At 36.3% G+C, this 24,116-nt stretch overlaps 1 protein-coding gene across 9 annotated transcripts in view; it reads right to left on the reverse strand.

The window, feature by feature from the left end:
* Positions 1-24,116, reverse strand: part of ORC4 (origin recognition complex subunit 4) — a 91,255-nt gene continuing 67,139 nt past the window's right edge. For 6 of the 9 annotated variants that reach the window (XM_078070761.1, XM_036064777.2, XM_036064775.2 and 3 more), the window contains 7 exons: positions 20,159-20,332; positions 12,932-13,018; positions 12,796-12,852; positions 3,944-4,052; positions 2,960-3,055; positions 2,810-2,877; positions 1-456 (listed from right to left, as the gene is read on the reverse strand). In XM_078070761.1, the coding sequence (XP_077926887.1) occupies positions 268-456; positions 2,810-2,877; positions 2,960-3,055; positions 3,944-4,052; positions 12,796-12,852; positions 12,932-13,018; positions 20,159-20,332 (780 nt within the window). In that variant the 3' untranslated portion in view covers positions 1-267. The remainder of the gene's footprint in view (positions 457-2,809; positions 2,878-2,959; positions 3,056-3,943; positions 4,053-12,795; positions 12,853-12,931; positions 13,019-20,158; positions 20,333-24,116) is intronic. The other 3 variants (XM_036064780.2, XM_036064778.2, XM_036064782.2) reach the window with 3 other exon arrangements.

Consider the following 24,116-nt stretch of genomic DNA (forward strand, 5'->3'; position numbering starts at 1 on the left):
TTCACTCCCTAAAACAGTCACATTTATTTCTTTGCACTGCTACTTACAACATAATCTAAATCACTGGAATTATAAATCATGTAACTGCTCATGATTCAAAGGCAAGACACAGTCAAGACACTACATGTGTAACAGTCTCCCATAAATACAAAAATACAGATTTATAAATATAAGAAAATGTAATAACATATCTTGCTAAAGGACAGTAGCTTTGAGTTCCTTACAGAAGAATGCCTGTAACTCCGTAACTGAAGCCACTGGTTATATTCATAACCAGCTGAGTGAGGATGTTGCCCACTGCCTAACATCTGTAGGACAGTTGGGGTATTTCTGCAAAGCATTCATAATTTGAGTATTATCCAAAAGTAGTTTCATCAGCTGGTACTCTCTCTGTGTATTTACCGAAGTCCTTTCCATGGGCCTTATTAATTCTAACTGTTGTAAGTGTTCAAAAGCCTGGAAGATGAAAGAAATAGTTTAGGTTGAATAGGGCAAGTAAAATAATAACGTTAATCCAGAGAACATTTAGGGTTGTGTTTAACTGTAGAAGAGAGTGCCAGGAAACAAAACTTAACAGAAATCAGTAGGGATCAAAAACAACTCTCATCAACCTCATAAAACTTCATCTATCAGGTGAGGCAGTGTTAATACACAGTTATCTGTCCCTGCATTGTTGAATGCGAACAGGGCAAACTCTAATTCAGTCTGCACAATATGGTTTTTCTTCCAAACCTCATTCTGTACCATATCACCTGCTAGTACTTAAGGGCTTCCAGTTCTCTCTATAAAAATCTAACATCTGATAAGACCAGTATTTTAATTACCTAGGTTATTCAAATTTGCATTTACATTCTCTTTCTAGTTTTGTAAGACTTTGCTACGTAGAATTTAATACAGCTGCAAAAAAAGCCAGAGGCAGGAAAGACCCCTAGGAGTACACCCAAGCCTATTCAGCTGACCCTATAAATAAATGATTCAGCAGAGTGGTATGGGCATGAAGGAAAGAAGACAGCCTCCTTTTTCCCTCTGAAGAGCATGCCACCACCTGTCACAAAGTCCCTTTCCTCCATCTTCCCCCCCCTTAAAAGGGTTACGATCTGTTTCCTCTCACCTCTAATATTCACGTATTATGTCTTTTGTACCCTGATTGTTGTTTTAGGTATTTTATTGGCGTATGAAAAAAAAAGAAGCCATTAAATCATGACATGGTAACTATTAAATACTGACCCAGTGAAACACATTCTGGAGTTTTCTATTCTTACAACCACACTGTAAAAAATATCATTGGAATATAATCTTTATGTATCATAAAAAGTCTTCTGATGAAAAGAGAAATAACACAGCCACCATTCGTTTCTGAAAATGAGAAAATACCAGAGGCTGCAGGTATTATTAGGGCTGAATAAAATGGAGATTTAAAATATTTCTAGGCAGCAAAATACTTTATTTAAAATGCAGAAGCGAGCAGGTACAAAATACAAATCACTCACAAGAATTTAAATATTCATGTAACCCTTTGTACTCACAACCTCCACAAACTATGACTATCAGACAGACATGGACATGAGGAAGGGGAAAAAACCAACCTCCAGTAGGCTGAATACATTCCCTGTTCTTTTAAAGAAACGGTAATGCCCTGTACTCACATTTTTTTATTTGGTACAAGAAATAGAATTCTGACCATTAAGGCCTATAAAGGGTGATAAAGGACTTATGGATCCATTGCTAGAAAGAAAGAAAGGAAGAGAGAAAGAAAGAAAAAGAAGGAAAGGAAGGAGGGCAGGAAAAAAAGAAGGGAAGGGAAGAAAGGAGGGAAGGAAGGAAGGGTGGGAAGGAAAGAAAGGAGGGAAAGAGGGAAAGAAAGGAAGGAAGGAGGGAGGGAAGGAGATGCTTTTCCCCATAAAGTCCTCTAGAGCTGCGCTGTCCAGTAAGGTGACCACAGAGGGCTACTGCTATTCGTGGAACTTGATTTTTAATTTTATTTATTAAATTTAATGTAAAATTTGATACTCAAGTCAATGAGAAAATTTTAAGTTCGTTTGGAATAATTCAGAATGTAAATCTACTTCAGCTACAAATTTTATGAAATCTAAAGAACAAGTATTTCCAATGAATATTTAGTGAATTAAGATCGCTTTAAGTGTAAACACACATGAAATTTCAAAAACTTAATACAAAACAAAATAAAGTATATCACAATAATTTTCTGTATTGATTATAGACTAAAATGTTTTTGGTATATTAGGTTAAATAAAATTTATCATTAAAGTTAATTTCACCTTTTTAACTTTTTGTTGCTACTAGAAAATCCAGTATTACACTATGTGGCTCACATATTTCTAAAGGACAATGGTACACTCTAATGAAGTTCTTCAAGTTTTAAAACTCATGACTTAACCAATCCCTAATAAAACTTTGTATGTCCTCACTAGCCCATATTTTATCCTTTAGTTTTTATTAATGGCTAATATTGTCATTTTTATCTTTTTACTGCTAAGATTATAAAGCCAACCTTTGGGTTGTACAGGGACAGAATTTTATTGATAAACTGTAATGTATAGTTCTTTGCACAATGCAGTGCTAGAAACAGACAGTAGAGGGCAGTATACTTCCACAAACTGGGAAATACCTGACTGCTTTAGAATTATTCAAACGTTTCATTTTGAGATAATTTGTCTGTTATGCAAAAAAAATTTCTATGATAAATACCTAATGTATCAAAATTAGAGTTCAACTATGATATATACAATCAAACTGGATGTAAAAACATACCTGTATGCAGAAAAATAACAGTGACCTTAAATCTTACCTTCATGACAACAGGTTTCTCAAAATTATAAACAGAATGGGCCTTCCTTTGAACAAACTTCTGAAACTCTGGACAGAAAGCAATAACAACATTAACACCCTCAAATAAGCAGTGAGGCAGAGTCAGAAAGAAACCAAAGTCTCATCTCACCATTATAGACCATTTGAAAGTTAAAGGGCTCCTCTTCATAGATGTCATTTAAATGTTTCATTGCTATTATAAGACAGATTTCCAAGACTGACAGACCTATAGTAAAAGGAAAACGAATTATGAGTTGTCTGTTAACTTACTGATCCATAAGATTGAAGTAACTGTCCTCCAAATAGAATAATAAAGTGAAAGACCATGGTTTTGAGGGGTGGCAGGAGATCAAGGCCTCCCCCAGGTTCAAACGTGTTTCAGTCACTATTACTTATACAATCCTAAGCAAACTGCTCCACCTTCCTGGGCTTAGCTTTCATATAAGCAAACTAAGAATCTTCTTAAGCTTACAGAGATGTTATAAGGATTAGAGAGAATACTATCAAGCACTTATCACATGGCCCATAATAAACATAAACTGACACTGCAATTGTGTACTTTATTTATTTATTAAAATTTTATTTATTTGAGGGGGGGAGAGGTGCAGACCCTCCACTGAGCAGGGAGCCTGACCCAGGGCTCGATCCCAGGACCCTGAGATCATGACCTGAGCCAAAAGCAGACGTTCAGACTGAGCCACCCAGGTGCCCCTGCAATTATGTACTTTAAATCACGTAGGGTCCTTGATTATTCAGAGAAACCCTAAACACCTGGAAATTGTATCTATTTTTTTTTTTTTTCCTGGAGAGAAGAAAATTCATTAACTTCTTAAAAGGGATAGTGAACCTTCAATGCCAAGGCTCTTTAGTAGCACTTGATGCAATGTGAATGCCTGCAATATAAGTCTTAGCTGGATTTCCAATGTAGCAAGGGAGGGAGAGCATTGAGATTCTTTCACTTTAAATGGGAGTGATAATACCTTTTGCAGGGCTTAGTTAAAGGATGTATGGATATAAAAGTATTCTGTGTTATACCCAATGTTAAGTATAATTTTGAAAGAATTCCATTATATTAAGTTAAACTTATAAAAAACTAATTAAGCAGGCTTCTCACCATGTACAATATTTGCTTTAGAGTCCATGCTACACAACTGGTTTGCCTCTATCACATCTGCTGCAGTCATAAACGGGTGTGATGTTGTTACACGATTTAAAGCAAGCATCTAGGGAAATATGGATTAGAAAAACATTTACATGTTTACTTAGGCATTCTGGAGATATTACTGAACAAAATTTCTTCATTTGGAGTCTATTCTTACGGAAGAGTTAATATTAATACTTGGGAAAGGTATTCTCATACTTGGCTCTATTAAAATATAGTATTTCAATACATATGCTATGTAACTCTATAAATGTAAAGCATAAAAAAAAAAAGTTCTTGCTGTTCTCTCTACCTCTTCCCACCTGCACATCTTATTTGCAATTCCTCAAAAGAAAAACACTTAAAAAGGAGTAGAGCAAGAAGAGATCCAAAATAGGTAAGAATGCTATTCAAAGGTTATTTTGATTTCATGGGAAAATGGAGTAGGGAAGTACCTGAGCTCACTTCCTCCCATGGACACAAGATTGAAACTACATATAAAGCAACTCTGAGAACGCTCTGAAAACCAGCAGCTGAGGATTGTGTGTGTGTGTGTGTGTGTTTGCTCGTGCACGCACGCACAGCTGAAGGTATTTTAAAAAGCTACACTGAGAAGGGTAAAAAGAGACAGAGATGTGTGGCTAGGGTAGGAACCAAACACCCAGTGCAGCGACCCACAGCAGGAGGTGTGGCGGTTCTTCCTGAGGAGTGAGGGGTTCAAACCCTACATTGGGAACCCTCTGCCTTGGGTATCTGCACCAGGAAGACGAGCCCCCATAATGTCTGGCTTTGAAAATCAGTGGGGCTTGAATCTGGGAGAGCCAGAGGGACTACAGGAAATGGAGACTCCATTCTTATGGGCCCACACAAAATTTCAATTGCTCAGAGGCAGAAGTTTCAAAAACACCTGGGCCATACATAAAGTATACTGACTAATTTAAGGTATACATAGTGCTGGAGGGACAGGGATCTGTAGGAGATTTCTTTGGGAATGGAAGTACTGGCAGCAATATTCTTCTTGTTTTCCTTCAGCCAAGCTAGTTAGATGCTTGGAAGAGCCAGTTGTGACACTATCCATCTACCTTGTTAGCACCACTATCCACACCAGGGGCATTCCCCTGTGGAACTGCACCATACGAATCCTAGGTACCCCTTCCAAATAAGTCCTACCCAAGGAAAGGGGGGCCAACCCCACCCACCAGCAAGCACACAAGAGTCATGGTGGGATCTCACAATGAGCCAGAGGGACTGCTCCACCCACCTGCCCTCAGCAGCCACAGCTGGGCTTCTCAGCCACCTGGGCTGGGCCAGCTCCACATACTGGTGTCTGCAGTAGTTGTGGTGAGGCATTGCCACCATTTGGGCCAGGAACCAGCCCTGACAAGTGTAACTTCAGCAGTAGTGGCCCAGTGACAAAAGAGAGGTGCAAGCAGCCCACATGAAACAGCCCTGAAGCTCCAGGTTCTAGTGACCTGAAAGATTGTACTTCTGGGCTCCAGAGGATGCCCTCTACATAAGGCCGCTACTTTCAAGACCAGGAGACGGAGCTACCTAATATAAACAAACACAAAGTCAGACAAAATAAGGAGACAGAAGAGTATGTTCCAAATGAAAAAAGACAAAACTTCAGAAAAAGAACTAAACAATGGAGTTATTTAAACAATCTGCCTGATAAAGATGTCAAAATAACTGTCATAAAGATAATCATCAAATCACCACTTGGGAGATGTGTGGATGAACTTAGTAAGGACTTCAAAAAAGAGACAAGAAATAGAAAAAAGAATCAATCATAGCTGAAGAATACAATAACTGAAATGAACAGATTAAAAGATGCAGAAGAATGATCAGCAATCTGGAAGACAAGGTAATGGAAAGGACCCAAGCTGTATAGCAAATAGGAAAAAGAATTTTAAAAAATGAGGATATGTTAAGGGACCACTAGGACAACATCAAGCATACTGACATTCACATTATATAAGGGGTCCCAGAAGAAGAAGAAAGAGAGTAAGGGGCAGAAAACTTATTTGAAGAAATGATAGCTGAAAATTTCCCTAACCTGGGGAAGGAAACAGACATCGAGGTCCAGGAAAGGAAGTACAGAAAACCCCAAAGAAGATGAATCCAAAGAGGTCTACAACAAGACAGAATATTCAAAGTGCTGAAAGGAAAAAACCTACAACCAAGAATATTCTACAAAGCAAAATTATCATTCAGAATTGAAGGAGAGAGAAAAAGTTTCTAAGATAAAGGAATTCATTACCACTGAACCAGCCTTACAAGAAATGTTAAAAGAACTCTTTAAGCAAAAAAGAAAAGGCCCTAAGAGGAAATTAAAAAATTATGAAAGAAACAGTTTCACTGGTAAAAGCAAACATATAGTAAAGGGAGGAGAGCAATCAATTATAAAGCTTGTAGGAAGATTAAAGAGTAATAAAATCAACTGTATCTATGATTAGTTAAGGCATATACTAAATAAAAATATGTAAAACATGCAATCTAATACATAAAATGTGAGAGTGGGAGGAGAGTAAACATTAGTGCTTTTAAAATGCTTTTTTTGTTTGTTTGTTTCTTATGTAGGATCCATATGTGGGGTCTGAAGTCACAACCCTGAGATTGAGACCTGAGACAGGATCAAGAGTTGGACCCTGGACTGAGCCACCCAGGCGCCCCTAAAATGCTTTTGAATTTAAGCAACTACCAACTTAAAATAGACTGCTAACATACAGTGTTATATATATAAACCTCACGGTAATCACAAACCAACAACTTAAAACAGATACACAAAAAATAAAGAGAAAGGAATCCAAACATAATACTAAATAAAGTCACAAGGGAAGAGAGCAAGAGAAGAAAGGAACAGAAAAGAACTATAAAAACAACCAGAAAACAATGAAAGCGCAGTAAGTACATACCTAACAATAACCACTTTTAATGTCAATGGACTAAGTGCTCCAATCAAAAGGCATAGGGTTACTGAAAAGATTAAAAAAACAAGACCCATCTATATGCAGCCTACACAAGACTCACTTCAGACCTAAGGATATATACACACTGAAAGTGAAGGGATGGAAAAAGATATTCCATGCAAATGGAGAGGGGGGAAGGCCAGGGTAGTAATGTATATAGACAAAACACACCTTAAAAAAGACAAGGACTGAGGGTTCTAGAGGGGAGGGGGCTGGGGGGGACGGGTTAGCCTGGTGATGGGTATTAAAGAGGGCATGTATTGAATGGAGCACTGGGTGTTATACGCAAACAATGAATCATGGAACACTACATCAAAAACTAATGATGTAATGTATGGTAATTAACATAACATAAAATAAAATTTTTTAAAAAATGAAAAGAAAAAAAAAGACAAGGACTGTGATAAGACACAAGAAGATCATACAATGATAAAGGGATCAATCCAATAAGAGAATATAACAACTGTAAATATAATGCACCCAACACAGAAGCACCTAAATATATAAAGCAAATATTAACAGACACAAAGGGAGAAATTCACCGTAATACCGTAATTTTATAATTATAATTACATGTTATAATTTAACAACTCTTACATCAATGGACAGATCATCCAGTCAGAAAATCAGTAAGGAAACACTGGCCTTAACAGACTAGCCAAATGGATTCAGCAGATATATACAGATCATTCCATTCAAAAACAGCACCAAACACATTCTTGTCAAGTGTATGTGGAACATTCTCCAGGACAGGTTACATGTTGGGCCAGAAAACAAGTCTCAATAAATTTAGTAAGACTGAAATTGTATCAAGCATCTTTTCTGAGCACAATAGTATGAAACAGGAAATTATTCACAAGAAAAGAAAACTGGAAAAAACCCCAAACACATGGAGACTAAACAACATAATGAGTCAACAAAGAAATCAAAGAGATAATAGAAAACTACATGGAGGCAAATGAGAATGTTAATACAGTGTTCCAAAATCTCTGGGATAGAGCAAAAGCAGTTTGAAGAGGGAAGTTTATAGTAATACAGGCCTACCTCAAGACATAAGAAAAATCTCAAGGTAAGAATCTAATGTTACATTCAGAAGAACTAGAAAAAGAAGAACAAAGCCTAAAGCCAGTACAAGGGAGGAAGTAGTAAAGATCAGAGTGAAAACAAATGAAAGAGAGATTTAAAAAAAAAAAACAAAATCAGAAAAAACATCAGTGAAACTGAGAGCTGGTTGTTTGAAAAGATAAACAAACCTGACAAACCTTTAGACAGATTCATCGAGATAAAAACAGGACTCAAAATCAGAAATAAAAGAGAAGTTACAATTGACACAACAGAAATACAAAGGATTATAAGATATAAGAGACTACTATGAAAATTTATATACCAACAAATTGGACAACCTAGAAGAAATGGATAAATTCCTAGAAATATACAATCTTCCAAGACTGAATCAGGAAGAAACAGAAAATCCGGATACTAGTAACAAAATTAAAACAATAACTTAAAAACTCCCACAGGGTGCCTGGGCGGTGTAGTGGATTAAGCGTCTGTCCTACTCTTGGTTTCCACTCCGGTTGTGATCTTAAGGTCCTGAGATCAAGCCCCGTGTCGTGCTCCCCACCCACACGGAGTCCGCTTGAGATCCTCTCTCCCTCTGCCCCTCCCATTCGTGCTTGTACCCTCTCTCTCTCAAACAAATAAATCTTTAAAAAATAATAAAAATAAAAACTCCCAAGAAATAAAATTCTAGAACCAGATGGCTTCACAGGTGAATTCTCCCAAACATTCCAAGAGTTAATACCTATACTTCTCAAACAATTCCAAAAAACTGAAGAGGAAGGAATGGCTACGAGGCCAGCATTAGCCTGATACCAAAACCACTACAAAAACAGAAAATTACAGGCCAGTATTCCCAATCAAACTGAATACAATACATTAAAAGGATCATTCATCATGATCAAGCAGGATTTATTCCAGGGATGCAACGATGGTTCAACATCCACAAATCAATCAGTATGATGCACCACATTAACAAATTGAAGCATAAAAATCATATAATCATCACAATAGATGCAGAAAAGCTTGGCAAAATTCAGTATCCACTCATGATAAAAGCACTTAACAAAGTTATATAGAGGGAACATACCTCAATACAATAAAGGCCATCCATACATGAAAACCCCCAGCCAACATCATAAAAGCTGAAAACTTTTCCTTAAAGATCAGGAACAAGACAAGGATGCCGACTCTCACACTTTTAATCAGCATGCTACTGGAAGTCCTAACTGCAGCAATCAGACAAGAAATAAAAGGCACTCAAAGTGGTTAAGGAAGAGGTAAAACTGTCACTATTTGCAGATGACATAATATTAGGATAGGAAATCCTAAAGACTTCACAAAAAAATCATTAGAACTAACAAATACTTCAGGTAAAGTTGCAGGACACAAAGTTAATATATAGAAACCTGCTGTGTTTCTGTATATTAATAAACTAGCAGAAAGAGAAATTAAGAAAACAATCCTATTTACAACTGCATCAAAAAGAATAAAATCCCTAGAAATAAATTTAACCAACCAATGAGGTGAAAAACCTTTCCTCTAAGACCTATTAAAACACTGATTAAAGAAATTGAGGGTGACACAAATAAATGGAAAAATATACCATGCTTGGGCGTCTGGGTGGCTCAAATGGTTAAGCGTCTGCCTTCGGCTCAGGTCATGATCCCAGGGTCCTGGGATCGAGTCCTGCATCGGGCTCCCTGCTCGGCGGGGAGCCTGCTTCTCCCTCTGCCTCTCTCTCTCTCTGTCTCTCATGAATAAATAAATAAAATCAAATCTTTAAAAAAAAAAAAAATATATATACCATGCTTATGGACTGGAAGAACTAACATTGTTTAAGTCTGTTCTACCCACGTAATCTATAAATTAAATGCAGCATTTTCCACAGAACTAGAACAAATAATCCTAAAATTTGTATGAAACCACAAAGGACCCTGGAAAAGCCAAAGTGATCTTCAGAAAGAAGAACGAAGCTGGAAGTAGCACATTCCCAGATTATCTATACTACAAAGCTATAGCAATCAAAACAGTATGTTATGGCATGGAAATAGACACATAGATCAATGGAATAGAAGAGTGAAACCAAAAATAAAGCCACACATTTATGGTCAATTAATCTATGACAAAAAAGGCAAGAATATATAATGGGGAAAACATAGTCTTCAATAAATGGTGTTGGGAAAACTGGACAGCTATATGCTGAAGAATGACACTGGACCACTTTCTTATACCATATATAAAAACAAACCCCAAATGGATTAACGACCTAAATTAAGGCCTGAAACCATAAAACTCTTTAAGCAAAAACAAAACACTGGTCAGTAAACTCTTGGATATCTGTCTCAGCAATATTTTTTTGTAACTGTCTCTACACGTGAGGACAACAAAAAATAAACAATTGAGACTACATAAAACTAAAATACTTTTGCACAGTAAAGGGAACCATCAACAAAACAAAAAGTCAATCTAATGACTTCTCCCATATTTGCAAATATATCTGATTGAGATTAATATCCAAAATATATAAAGAACTCATAGAACTCATTATCAAAACCTGAAACAGTTGGATTAAAAAATGGGCAAGGAGCTGAACAGGCACTTCCAAAGACATACAGATGGCCAACAGACACATGAAAAAATGTTCAACATCACTCATCATCAGGGTAAGGCAAATCAAAATCATAATTAGATTACCTCACACCTGTCAGAATGGCTAGTATCAAAAAAGGTAAACACAAGTGTTATGAGGATGTGGAGAAAAAGGAACCCTCCTGCTGTTTTGGAAATATAAATTGGTACAGCCAGTATGGAAAATAGTATGGAGATTACTCAAAAAGCTAAAAATGGAACTACTGTACAACCCAGCAATTCCATTTCTGGGTATTTACTCGTAGAAAACAAAAACACTAACTCAAAAAGATATTTGTACCTTTATGTTCATTACAGCGTAAAATTTACAACAGCCAAGATATGGAAGCAATCTACTTGTCCATCAATAGGTGAATGGATAAAGAAGATAATACACACATACATACACAATGGAGTATTACTCAGCCATAAAAAAAAGAAAATCTTGCCATCCATGACAACATGGATGGACCGAGAGGGTATCATGCTAAGTGAAGTAAGTCTGACAGAAAATGACAAATACCATATGATTTTACTTACATGTGGAATCTAAAAATAAAACAAAAACGGATTTGTAAACACAGAGAACAAACTCATGGTTGCCAGAGGGGAGAGGGGTAAAGAGATGGGTGAAATAGGTGAAGGGGATCAAGAAATACAAACTTCCAGTTATAAAATAGGTCAGTCTCAGGGATGTAAAGTATAGCAGAGAGAATATAGTCAATTACACTGAAATAACTTTGTAAGGTGACATATGGTGACTATACTTATCGTGGTGATCATTTTGTAATGTATAAAAATGTCAAGTCACTATGCCGGTATGACTGAAACTAACATATATTGTATGTCAACTGTACTTCAATTAATAAAACAAAAACACTATTATTCAAAGCCCTAGACCAAACCAAAAAGGCAGACCTGTGACTTGTATAAGCTTTTTTACTAATTGTTACTGAACAATTAACCAGTTCAGGTTAGTGTTAAGTGACAGAAGTTACCTACTTTATGTTCAACTGTACATAATAGAAAAAAATTAAAAACCAAATTATACCTCATGTAGCTAGTTGCCTTTCCAACAATTTGAAGATTTCTTTAAGTGTAATTTTCGTAACACTTAAATTTAGTCATTAAATAGGGTAAGCAGAGTTAGCAGATGAAAATGTATGATATTTGGTTAAATTTGAATTCCAGCTAAAAAATGAGGAATTTCTTAGGTGTAATTAAGTACCATGTAAAATTGAAGAAATATTTATACTAGGTATAAATCTCCCAGGTAAACCAGGGCCCAGGGTCCTGAGTTGAACAGAAGAGTTTGGAAATCCTTTTCCTTCATTCCCCTACTGGGAGAGACCTGATACACAGTAACTCCTTCTCTTACTCTTTCCTTTTACTGTAAAATGCTTCTTACATAAAAAGGCAAGATAATGCTGTACTGGATATCTACGACTACTTCCTCAGCTTACAAAATATAATCTTATAGGATCTATTTCTTCCCCTAGTTGGATTCTCTACTCTTCTTCATACAAAAAGCCATGTTGTTATACTTCTACTACATATGCATATATTCCTAGACAACAGAGAGTAATTTCCAAATTTTATATAAATACCATATCGTACTTCTACAACTCTCTCTTCACTGAACATGTATTCTGAGAATTTATCATATTGAGGTATCACTTCTAGTTCATTCATTTTTTCTATTGTATTATATTCCTTTATGTATACTCACAACTTAATTATTCTTTCCCTTATTGATCGATATCTGTCATTTCCCTTTTTTGGCAATTATAAACAAGGCTGCTGCAAATAATCTTGTACATGTCTTCTTGTGCATCTGAGTTTCTCTAGAAATCTAATTTGCCACAGTACCTAGACATATTTACACTACTAGCAGCCATAAATTTTAATAGTCGCAGACATTTACTATACCATTAGACATAAACTTACCATTAGAAATAAACAAATTTCTATATACTAACAATGAGCATGTTGAAAACATAATTAAAAACAAGATGTCATTTAAATATGATATTTAGAAAGTATCAGTTCCAAAGAAAATTAAATACTTAGGTATACACTTTAAACATACACAAAATCTGTGTGGTAAAAATTATAAAATGATGATTAAACAAATCAAAGAAAAACTAAATAAAAGGAGAAATGTACCTTATTCCAGATTGGAAGATTCGATGTAGTAATCATGTTAATTCTCCCAAAATTTATCTGTAAGTTTAATCAATTCCCATCAAAATACAATTACCTGGTGAAATAAAATGAGTGTAAAAATAAAACGAATACAAACCAATAGCATGTGTAATGACCGCAGGTTTTTGCTGACATTGAAATGCTTTTGTAGTACTTCTCGCACACTTCTATCTTCTGTGAGACACTAGAGAAAAAAAAAAATCAAAACAGATAAGGAACAAGGCAGTTTAAAAACTACAATGTGCCTCACTAGTTGGTGTACCTCATTAACTCTGATATTCATTCATTATTAAATAGGTGTTGGTTTTATTTTGTAGAATACAAAAATCAAAATGAAATTTCCAGTCTATTAATTTTCTTCTTATCCCTTTATGTTAATTAAAATACACAAAAACAAAACATAATACCTGCTACCCCAAACTTTCTGATCTAAAAAGGGAAACTATACAGTCATACCAGTGGGATGATCAAAACTCAGCACAAAACACAACAGAGAGTAAGAGTTACTATATCGGGGAACACAAGGTAAAGCAATACAAAGAATGCTTAAACTATATGAGTCAATAAGGTAAAAAGAAAGAGTATTTCAGTTATAGGGAACAGCAGGAGCAATGAAGGAAGATCGTGGCATACTGACAGAAAATGAGTAGTCATGTAACCCTGAGTTTCAGTTATTGGCAAAGCGATTTCATGGAAGGACAAGGACAGAAAAACCTAATTGTGGGCCATTGCAATTGTCCATATTAGAGACAAAAAGGGTCTGAATTAATAGTGTGAATAGAGAATTAAGACATTTATAGAAGACATGGTCTGATGGAGAGTCAAATGGTGATGTGTGGAGAAGCAAGGGCTTGAGAGAGGGAAGAAAAAAATCAGAAATGATATTTTGGGGACAGAACATCCCAGGATGAATGAAGAGTGAAATGTGGTCAAGAAGTGAAACTTGGTTATCAGTATTTAAGAACTAAATGGAAAAAGAGCAAAGAGACTGAGAAAGATACTGAAGACTGGAAAATAATCCAAGAGAGAGCAATTAAACCAAGGGAAGAAAACTTTAAGAAGGAAGTAGTGATCAACAATGTAAATTATTTAGTATAATTAAACTAAAATATATTTTGAGAAGAAACTAATCACTTTGGAAATGTGGAGATCAATAAGGTCCTTTGAAAAAGCAATTGTGACTGTAGTGAATTAGAATTAATGAAAAGTAAGGTACATTTGGCATTAAAGAAAAAATTAGATGTAAGGAGAGTAAACTCACAGCTGGCAGAGCCAAAAACAGCCTCGGCAAGATTGACATAAAGTTTCAAAAATCATCTGTAAGGAATAAGGATTCTTTTTTTAAAACAAACAAAAAACCCAGGAAACCTTTTTTTCTAGAGGTAAAACTGTTATATCTCATACCTCTACTGTAAGTAGATCCAGATTCAAGAATAAGTTCAGTATAATGGAATAAAGTTTTATGCTTTCAGTAAATACATTATCCTAGTTATAGTCCCTATTACTATTGAGAGTACACAAAATAATAAAGCAAAGTAGTACACATAAAAAACTTCTGGGAATTAACTGTAGTCCTGTTAAAACTAAAACTATAAAAAAAAATCACCTGGAACAAAAATATTGATAAAAGAAATTTTCTCCCTAAGAATTCAATTTTTTTTTTTTTTTAAAGATTTTATTTATTTATTTGAGAGAGAGAATGAGAGACAGAGAGCATGAGAGGGAGGAGGGTCAGAGGGAGAAGCAGACTCCCTGCCAAGCAGGGAGCCCGATGCGGGACTCGATCCCGGGACTCCAGGATCATGACCTGAGCCGAAGGCAGTCGCTTAACCAACTGAGCCACCCAGGCGCCCCAGAATTCAATTATTTTTTAAGAACAGTTAGTTAATTGCTTTTCTTCTACACGATGCTTCAAAGGGTTAACCTATACTGTCTTTCTTCTTGTATTTTTAGAGGTCTGAATCCAACTCCCCGTATTTCTGAAAGCTATCACCTTCTTGCTTCCATAATTACTTAATGTGCTTTAAAAAGAAGTCTAGAAGATCTGTATGTGAGCCATTAAAAAAAATCTCTTAATACACTTTCACCTTGATTCCAACACTATAAACTACTTGGAGATATAAGGCTATTATAAAAAAAAAAAAGAAAACAACTCTTTGGATGTCTATTATATTTAACTATGATAAGTCATTGAAGATATTAGATCTTGGGTTTTGAAACACTAATGAATTTCTTATTTCTCTGTATTGAAAGCTCCCTTATAGTTGGCTCAGGAAATGATGCAAGGGAAATAAACACACAGAATCACTGACTGACATCACCCCTTATAGGAACATGGGGAAATACCCAGAAACAAAGCAGACCTCCCCTGTTATTCAAGGAAGCTGAAACATTAACTTTTCACTGATGAACACATGAGTAGCAGCTGCAGAAACAAGTTCTTATTGTACTAATTGTACAGTTTGCTTGGCTGGTGCCCTCTTCACAGGTAGATTCTAAGCAGAATGTAACAGAGTTTCACTGGTACCTCAGAACTCATGATGCTCCAGGGATAACTCAGTGGCAGCAGTATATGTACTAAATCTCCTAGTCAGTTCCTGCTGAATCTTCTCACCTTCTGTTAACTAAAGGGAAGGTTATGACAGTAGGTAAATGTTCCTTGAACTTAGCTATAGTACTTTGGGAGAATTTCCTTTGAGGAGAATTAGTTATGATCCTTTAAAATGCTCTTTCATTCAGGGATTTCTCCTTATACTGCCATGCTGGGATGGTGTTTACTCTGCTTAACTTACTTGACTCATTTGGGGTATGGCTAAAACATTCAAGTTAGACAGGATGTCCAGGTTCAACCATATCCTGAAGATACTTCTTGGATGAGATTCCATAGGCGACCTGTTATCTATACCATTGTTTTTTGTTTGTTTGCTTTTTTAAACCTGGGATCAGAAAACTTGCTGGGTAGTCAGTACTGAGAGAAAGGATAGCTCCCTCAATGTAATCCCCACTTTCCTGGGCAAGGCTTCTGGCCATGGTGCTGACATATATTCCAAGTGAAGCACATCCATTAGTATACCAAAGGGAAGTGGCAAATGAGGATGATGATACAGGGAACAAAATACTAGAACTAAGACACAAACTCCAGTGGTATTACTTCTACATTATAAAAGAACTGCAAGATTGTAAAACAAAGAAACAAACAAACAAAAAACCCCAAAAAACAAAAGGATAGTGCTCACATTCATTTCTACCATCTGCCCCTAAATTCAGTGATACAGGATCAGCAAAAAAGGACCAAAAACCTAAGGGCTAGCCACCCTCCTGCTGAACGGTTACCATTTTCCAAGTCATCCAGAATTATGCTTCACCAGCAATCCCTTTCATCTAATTCCTTTATATACCCACTTGGATGCACAGAATGCAATATTCTGTGAAGGACAGAAAGATGGGTACCAGCACTGTACAACCTGGGCTATGTAGTCATCTTAGGAAAAGAAAGGGAGCAGGGACAGAAATAAGAGTCCTGGCAAAGCAAAGACATTTAAATACTATGAAAGACTGCATTTGAATCTCTAAAGAAGTCAGAAAAAAATACTGTTGTAACAAGATAATCAGTTCAGGAACTGTAGAAGGTAAAAGTCTGTAAGGCACTGAAAAGTGGATTCAGAGGCCAAAGATGCAGAGCTCGTTCCACCCCAGACCTAGGTAAGAAAAGGGACAATGTGGGAGTACCAAATATAAAGGTTTCTTAAAGGAATCTTATAATAAGATGGAGTATCAAAAAAACCTCCCTGGGCTAACAAATATCTGAGTCCCAGACAGGATTAATCTGGGGAGAAGGGGAAAAGGAAAAACCCACACCTAATTGTATCACAGCACAATCTCTGAATTTTAAGGATAAAGATAACCATTTTTCCATTCAATTCTGTATAGTTACACTACAAAAAATAATACAAAATTGTCAATCAGAACTATGCAAAGTTTGAACTCTTTATGTAAAAACAACTTCAGTATATATATGTTTGAAATGCTATAAATCAAATAATTACTCTGTAATGTAGTATAAGGAAGTAGAATGGGCATGGATATAAGGGAAACTTGTACGTTTTACCATGTATTCTTATGCACTGATTAAATTCTGATCAGTGAACTTTTAGTAATCTCTACACTCAATGTGAGGCTTGAAACCACAACGCCAAGATCAAGAGTTGCATGCTCTTCCGACTAAGCCAGCCAGGTGTTCCCTTGTTCAGTGAACTTTTAATTTAAAAAAATGAAAAGTGACAAAATTAATAGTGCTTAGATGAGCAGACTATATTTTATAATCAAAACAAGAATCAAGTTTTAGTTATGCAAGATGAGTAAATTTTGGAGTATAACAACAGTAAAAATGTGACTATGGTTAACAATACAGTATTGTACACTTGAAATTTGCTCAGAAGACAGCTCATAAGTATTCTCACCTCTTCCCACAGAAGAAAAAGAGAAAAACAAGAGATCTCACCTCTTCCCACAAAAGAAAAAAGAAAAACAAGAAAGAAAATGGTAACTACTGAGGTGATGGATGAGTTGAATAGCTTCACTGTGGTATTTCATGATGTACATGTATATCAAAACATCAAGTTGTACACCTGAACCATATATAATTTTTGTCAATTATACCTCAACAAAGCTGGGAAAAAATAAAAAATTGTTTAAGAACAAAATAAATGCAAAGTTCTCACTTTTAATTTGGTATTGATATTTAAGATTAAAATCATGACTGCTTTTCGAATCAGTATTTGTATATCCTTTGGGTAAATACCTACTAGTACAGTTGCTGGATTGTAGGGTAGTTCTATTTTTAACTTTGTGAGGAACCTCCATACTGTTTTCCACAGTGGCTGTACCAGTTTCAATTCCCACCAACAGTGTAGGAGGGTTCCCCTTTCTCCACATCCTCACCAACATCTGCTGTTTCCTGTGTTAATTTTAGCCATTCTGACAGGTGTGATGTGATATCTCATTGTAGTTGTGATTTGTATTTCCCTGATGATAAGTGATGTTGAGCATCTTTTCATGTGTCCATTAGCCATCTGTGTATCTTCTTTGGAAAAATGTCTATTCATGTCTTCTGCCCCTTTTTTAACTGGATTATTTGTTTCTTGGGTGTTGAGTTTGGTAAGTTCTTAATATATTTTGGATACTAACCCTTTATCAGATATGTCATTTGCAAATATCTTCTTCTATTCTGAAGGTTGCCTTTTAGTTTTGTTGACTGTTCCCCTTGCTGTGCAGAAGCTTTTTATTTTAACCAATTTTTTTCTTTTAAGATTTTATTTATTTATTTGAGAGAGAGAATGAGATAGAGAGCATGAGAGGGGGGAGGGGAGAAGGACACTCCCTGCTAAGCAGGGAGCCCGATGCAGGACTCGATCCTGGTACTCCAGAATCATGACCTGAGCCGAAGGCAGTCGCTTAACCAACTGAGCCCTCCAGGCGCCTGAAGCTTTTTATCTTGATGAAGTCCCAATAGTTCATTTTTGCTTTTGTTTCCCTTGCCTCAGGAGATTTATCTAGTAAGAAGTTGCTATGGCCAAGGTCAAAGAGGTTGCTGCCCGTGTTCTCCTGTAGGATTCTGATGATTTCCTGTCTCACAGTTAGGTCTTTTATCCATTTTTTGAATTCATTATTAACATAAGCCAAATAACAGAAAGAGCCCAAATGTCCATCAATAGATAAATGGATAAAGAAGTCATGGTATGTATATACAACAGAATATTAATTAGCCATAAAAAAGAATGAAATACTGCCATTTGCAATGACGTGGATGGAACTAGAGAGTATTATGCTAAGCGAAATAAGGCAGTCAGAGAAAGACAAATACCATACTATTTCACTAAGTGGAATTTAAATGAAACAGATGAACATGGGGTAAAAAAAGAGAGGCAAACCAGGAAAGACTCTTTTTTTTTTTTTTTAAGATTTTATTTATCTGAGAAAGAGAGAGAGAGAGTGAGTGGGAGGGAGGGAGGAGAGGCAGAGAGAATATGAAACAGACTCTGTGCTGAGCACAGAACCTGATGCAGGAATCGATCTCATGACTGCAAGATCATGACCTACGCCAAAACCAAGTTGGACACTTAACCAACTCAGGCACCCAGGTGCCTCCAGACTCTTAACTATAGAGAACAAACTGAGGGTTGCTGGAGGGGAGGTAGGAAGGGGTTGGGTTAAATGGGTGATGGATATTAAGGAAGGCACTTGTGATGAGCACCATGAGTTGTATGTTAGTGATGAACTGCTGGATACGACACCTAAAATTAATATTACATTGTATATTAACCAACTAGAATTTAAATAAAAACTTGAAACTACAAAAAAAATTAATAAAATAATTATTGCTTTGACATAAAACAACATTCTTAGAGCCAGTGAATATAGACTTTGCAACTTTAATTATCCAAAGATCTAATCATCCTCATCAGTATTTAATATCATAGACCAGTTTTTCCCAATTCTTTCAAAATCAAGGACTCTAAATTATTTTCTACTTTCAGAAGACCCATATTTCTGAAAGATTCTACCATGTGGGATTTATTCAACAACACTGTTTTTCAATTGTGCTATTAAACACACTCCCACACATATACTCTCTCCCTTCTCCCTGCCAACTGAAAATTCTTGACAGCATAAGATAAACTGATGCTAGTATGTTGAGTTGGTATGATAATAGCCTATATATGTTAGGCTATTCAATTTAAGCATAGATAAATTTACAGAGTCCACAAGGTTTAGTAAACCTTTAAATCAACATGCGAGTGTGCTGGGGTAGAAGACCCTGAGGGCTCCAGAGACTACAAGATGAGATTCACCAATTTAGACAATACAACCAGAGGTGCCAAGCCTAGTTTGACTTAAAAGACCCAATGAGATAAAAGCTGAAATTGTAGGAGAATTAGAGGGGGAAAAAATCCATACTGGACTGTTAGGTACGAACCACCGAGCTAAAATACTGCTAAACTTGTAAATAATGAAAATAATATTTTTATAATATTCTAAATATTAACAGAATAACCTAAAATATAAGCCAGATCGAAACAGAACAAAAATCTCATTAAAGTTCTTTTGAGAGAAAAAATTTAGGATATGACATTTCAAATGTCTTTTAAAAGAAAATAACACAAAAAAGTGTGTAATTTGTATTAATGCAGTTTTATGCTACAATAACATTAGAAACTTTGTGCTAATTTACAAATTTGTTTAAATTTGTAGGTTTTTATAAGCTTTCAGTGGTATAGCAAGGCACAAAAATTATTTAAAGATTATTGCCTCTGTTCCAAGTTACCTGAACATTCTCATTCCACTTCTCAGTGAAGATCTTGTCTGGAAATTCTGCAGGTAGAGATAATTGTTCTTTAAATATTTTAAGATACTGTGGAAAACCAAATGAATTCATTAAATGTATCTGCCGGTGAGAAAACCGTGACTTCACTCTTTTTTCTAAGAGTTCCAAAATATCCTTAAAAACAAAGAAAAATCCATATAAGATGCATGTTTAAAAAGAAAAAACATACCAATATTAGAGGTATACATATTTGAACTACCACTATTAATTAACAATGCTTACTCTATAAAACACAATTAAGCATTTTATGCAAGCCTCCGAAAACTAAAATCATTCCCTTGATATCCTTACAGTTATACAAGCCACTTTTAATAATCCCCTTCTAAGCATGTGTAGGCCTGGTGATGTCATGCCTCTTTCCTACTATGCTATTCTCAGTTAATCTTTAACATTCCAAGACCAACAATAATTGCAAAAAAATTCTAACTATTATTGAATAGTTCTCTGCCACAATAACACCAAGAATTTCAATAAGGAATTTCATACATTGACAAAGAGGAATAAAGATATGTGAAGAATTCAGATTAAAAAAAACAGCAAAATATAGTAAGACTTATTACATTCCTGAAAATTTAAACATCTTCATTGTTTTATGTAACGACGACTCAAGAAGTAGCATATGTAATGGAGAAAAATTCAGTTCATTAAACTACCTATAAATTCAAGCTGAAGCCATGGTGAAATGAAGGAACAAACAATAGGAGAGGAAACTTGCAGGAAAACAGCATGACACTGGTAAGTTAGTCTGTCTTTTGGCTTTTTTACAGTGATATTTTAGAAACTACTTGCGTTTGTGCTATTTTTCCTTCAGAAGTTAGGAATCAAGTTTATTGTCATTTTTCTATAAAAGAACTTAAAAAAAAAAAAGCTGTGGTGAGGACCTAATATATGGATTTTTAAATCTATCCAGATGATTTTCATAATAGCTAGGTTAAGAAACCAATCATATAGAGGAAAGAATTCAAGTGATCAAAATGGGATCATGGGTAGTCTGGAAAAGAAGACAGGAAAGATTAATACCTTGGGGTTAGTAGGGAGAAAGTGAATGAAAAACCTGGAATGTTTTTATAGCTCAAAGAAAAATACAGTGCAAGCACAATGAAAAGAGAATGAAGTTATGTTCAGAGACAGCAATATTATAAATTTTCTATTAATGAGCAGTTCTAGAACACCCATGTAGGTAGGTGGCTGAAAGGTAGTGCAAACAACACTCTATGCCAGCAGTAATTAAGAGCTTGAACTTGGGAATGGAAAGAAAGGTGGAAGTAAAAGGTATTTTAGTGGTGGACAGAAATGACTGAAGTTTGGCAATGTGGGAATAAAAGGAATAGTAAAAAAAAAAAAAAAAAAAAAAGAACTACTTCCACAGAGAAGAGGCTGTTTGCTAGTAGTCACTAATCCATCTATCCTTTTGCTTTTCCCCTATAAACACAGACATACAATAGACTTGAACAGTATAGTTGGGAGAATTATACATATAGAATTTTTAAAGGCCTATGATAACACTGCTAAAGAGCAGCTGATTCTTTATCTGGTCCTTCAATGGGTCAGTAACATCTGCCACTGCTACTTCTACCCAAAGATTTTTTTTTTAGCAAGAAGGAAGATGCTTCCTGAACTCCTGTGGTACGACTGCTGCTTTTGACAAAGAGGAATAAAGATATGTGAAGAACCAGGCAGAGGTTCTATGAGGGAGACTTATTATGAAGGCATATATCATAAACTCTAAAGCACTGGGGAAAGAGGACAGAGAAAGACACTCCACAGGAAAACAACACTGGAAGGAAGACTGTTGAAAGATGACTCAGTAAAGCATTTCACTTTTCTAAGAAGGAAACAGCTGTAGGAAAGGAACAGAAGTAAATGGGTCTGACCACAAACCTGCCAAGAATGAAATAGGAAAAAGAAGAATGAAAACAATAGACCCATGGCAGGCACAGTATGAGAAGAGATGACTCTTAAATACCAATTTTACCTGAATTCAGTAAGAAAGTTTATGATGTAAAAGAATATAAACAAAAAAAGGCCTATGTAGCCATCTGAAGTATACAAGGTTCAACATGTAGAGAGTCTTCATAAAGTAATGTGATAGTGACATTGAGACTATGGTTAAAATCATTCTAAAATCACCCCCAAGAAGCAAATAAGCCACTATCTACTGTGACAGCTTGACAGAAGTAATCCCTTCCATTTCTGGAGATGAATACTTACAAAGATGGGATACTATCATTTTTACTCAATTCTAAGCATTTTCAAAAAAAAGAAACAATCTTAAATATAAAAGTAGAGACTATTAACAGTTTTAATAAAATAGTGGTACAATTAATTTTCTCTTTACTTGCTAATGTAGATATTATACTAGCATAATCTGACATCACATTTTTTTTATTCAGTGATTCCACTGGAGGGAGGGAGGTATTAGTTTATGAGCATGTATGATAAACGTTTTCTTATTTTCTTCAATCTGAGTTGAAAAGTGGGATAAATGCGGAGAGGTGAAGCAAGATGGCAAAGGAGTAGGAGACCTAAATTTCATCTGGTCCCAGGAATTCAGCTAGATAGGGATCAAACCATTCTGAACACCTACAAACTCAACAGAAGATTGAAGAAAAGAATAGCAGCAACTCTCCAAACAGAAAAGCAACCACTTTCTGGAAGGGAGACCATGCGGAGAAGTGAATCCGAGGCGATATTCAGGAAGACAGATCTGGGGTGGGGAGGGAGCCTCCGCCAGCCAGCTACCGGCAAGTGATAGAGCAGCGGAGCACAAAATCAGAACTTTTAGAAGTCAACTCCGCCGAGGGACGTCACTCCAGTAGCTAAGCACGGGGTGGAACCTTCGTTGGGACAGTGTGGTCTCAGGACCCTCAGGGTCACAGAAAGACCGGGGGGTGCCTGAGCACGGCAGAGCTCCCAGGTATCGGAGCAGGAAGCCGGCTGCAGAGACGGAGCCTAGGAGTGGGCTCTCAGCTAGGGGCTACAATTAACCATGACCCACGGCACAGTCAGGCCACTACTCCTTCAGCAGGGACCCGACAAGCGGCGGATCTGGGGAGAGTCCCCTTCCTCCCCCAGGAGGAGCGGCACAGGAGCGCACTGCAGGAATCTGCTGGGTTTGGAGACTCCAAACGCGGTCGTGTGCCAGAGACAGAGGCGCTGGGTCACAGGCCGGGTGAGCATGAAGGTGGCCAGAGACCGGGGAGACAGGAGTGATTGACTGCTTTTCTCTGCGGGCTCACTGAGGAGTGGGGCCCCGAGCTCTTGGCTCCTCCTGGGCAGAGATTGGGAGGCCGCCATTTTCACTCTCGTCCTCCAGAGCTGTAGGGAAAGCTTGCAGGGAACAAAAGCTACCGAGAGCAAACTGGAGCAGATTACTCGGCCTGCCCCTGGCAAGGACAGGGCAATTCTGCCTCGGGCAAAGACATTTGAGAATCACTGCAACAGGCCCCTCCCCCAGAAGATCAGCAAGAACAGCCAGCCAAGACCAAGTTTACTGATCAATGAGAACAGCAGAACTCCAGCACTAGGGGAGTACAGAACATAGAATTCATGGCTTGTTTCCCCATGATTCTTTAGTCTTTCAAAGTTAATTTTTAAAATTATCTTTATTTTTTTCTTTTTTTATTGTTTTCACATTTGTCTTTTTCCCTTTTTCAACCAACATCTTATCAATCCCTTTTATAAAAATCTTTTTTAATTTTCATTTTTAGAATCATATTCTAACCCTTCACTGTAGTTAACCTTATTTTTTGTATATATATAAGTTGTTCTCCCTTTAAAATTTTGGGATACAGTTTCTTCTAACAGACCAAAATATACCCAAAATCTCTAGTGTATGGCTTTGTTCTGGTCTCCTGCCTGATCACATTCCCTTTTTTTTTTAATTTTTTAAAAAATT

Source organism: Halichoerus grypus, chromosome 4 (genome assembly GCF_964656455.1).
Source record: "Halichoerus grypus chromosome 4, mHalGry1.hap1.1, whole genome shotgun sequence".
Classification (NCBI taxonomy): Eukaryota; Metazoa; Chordata; class Mammalia; order Carnivora; family Phocidae; genus Halichoerus; species Halichoerus grypus.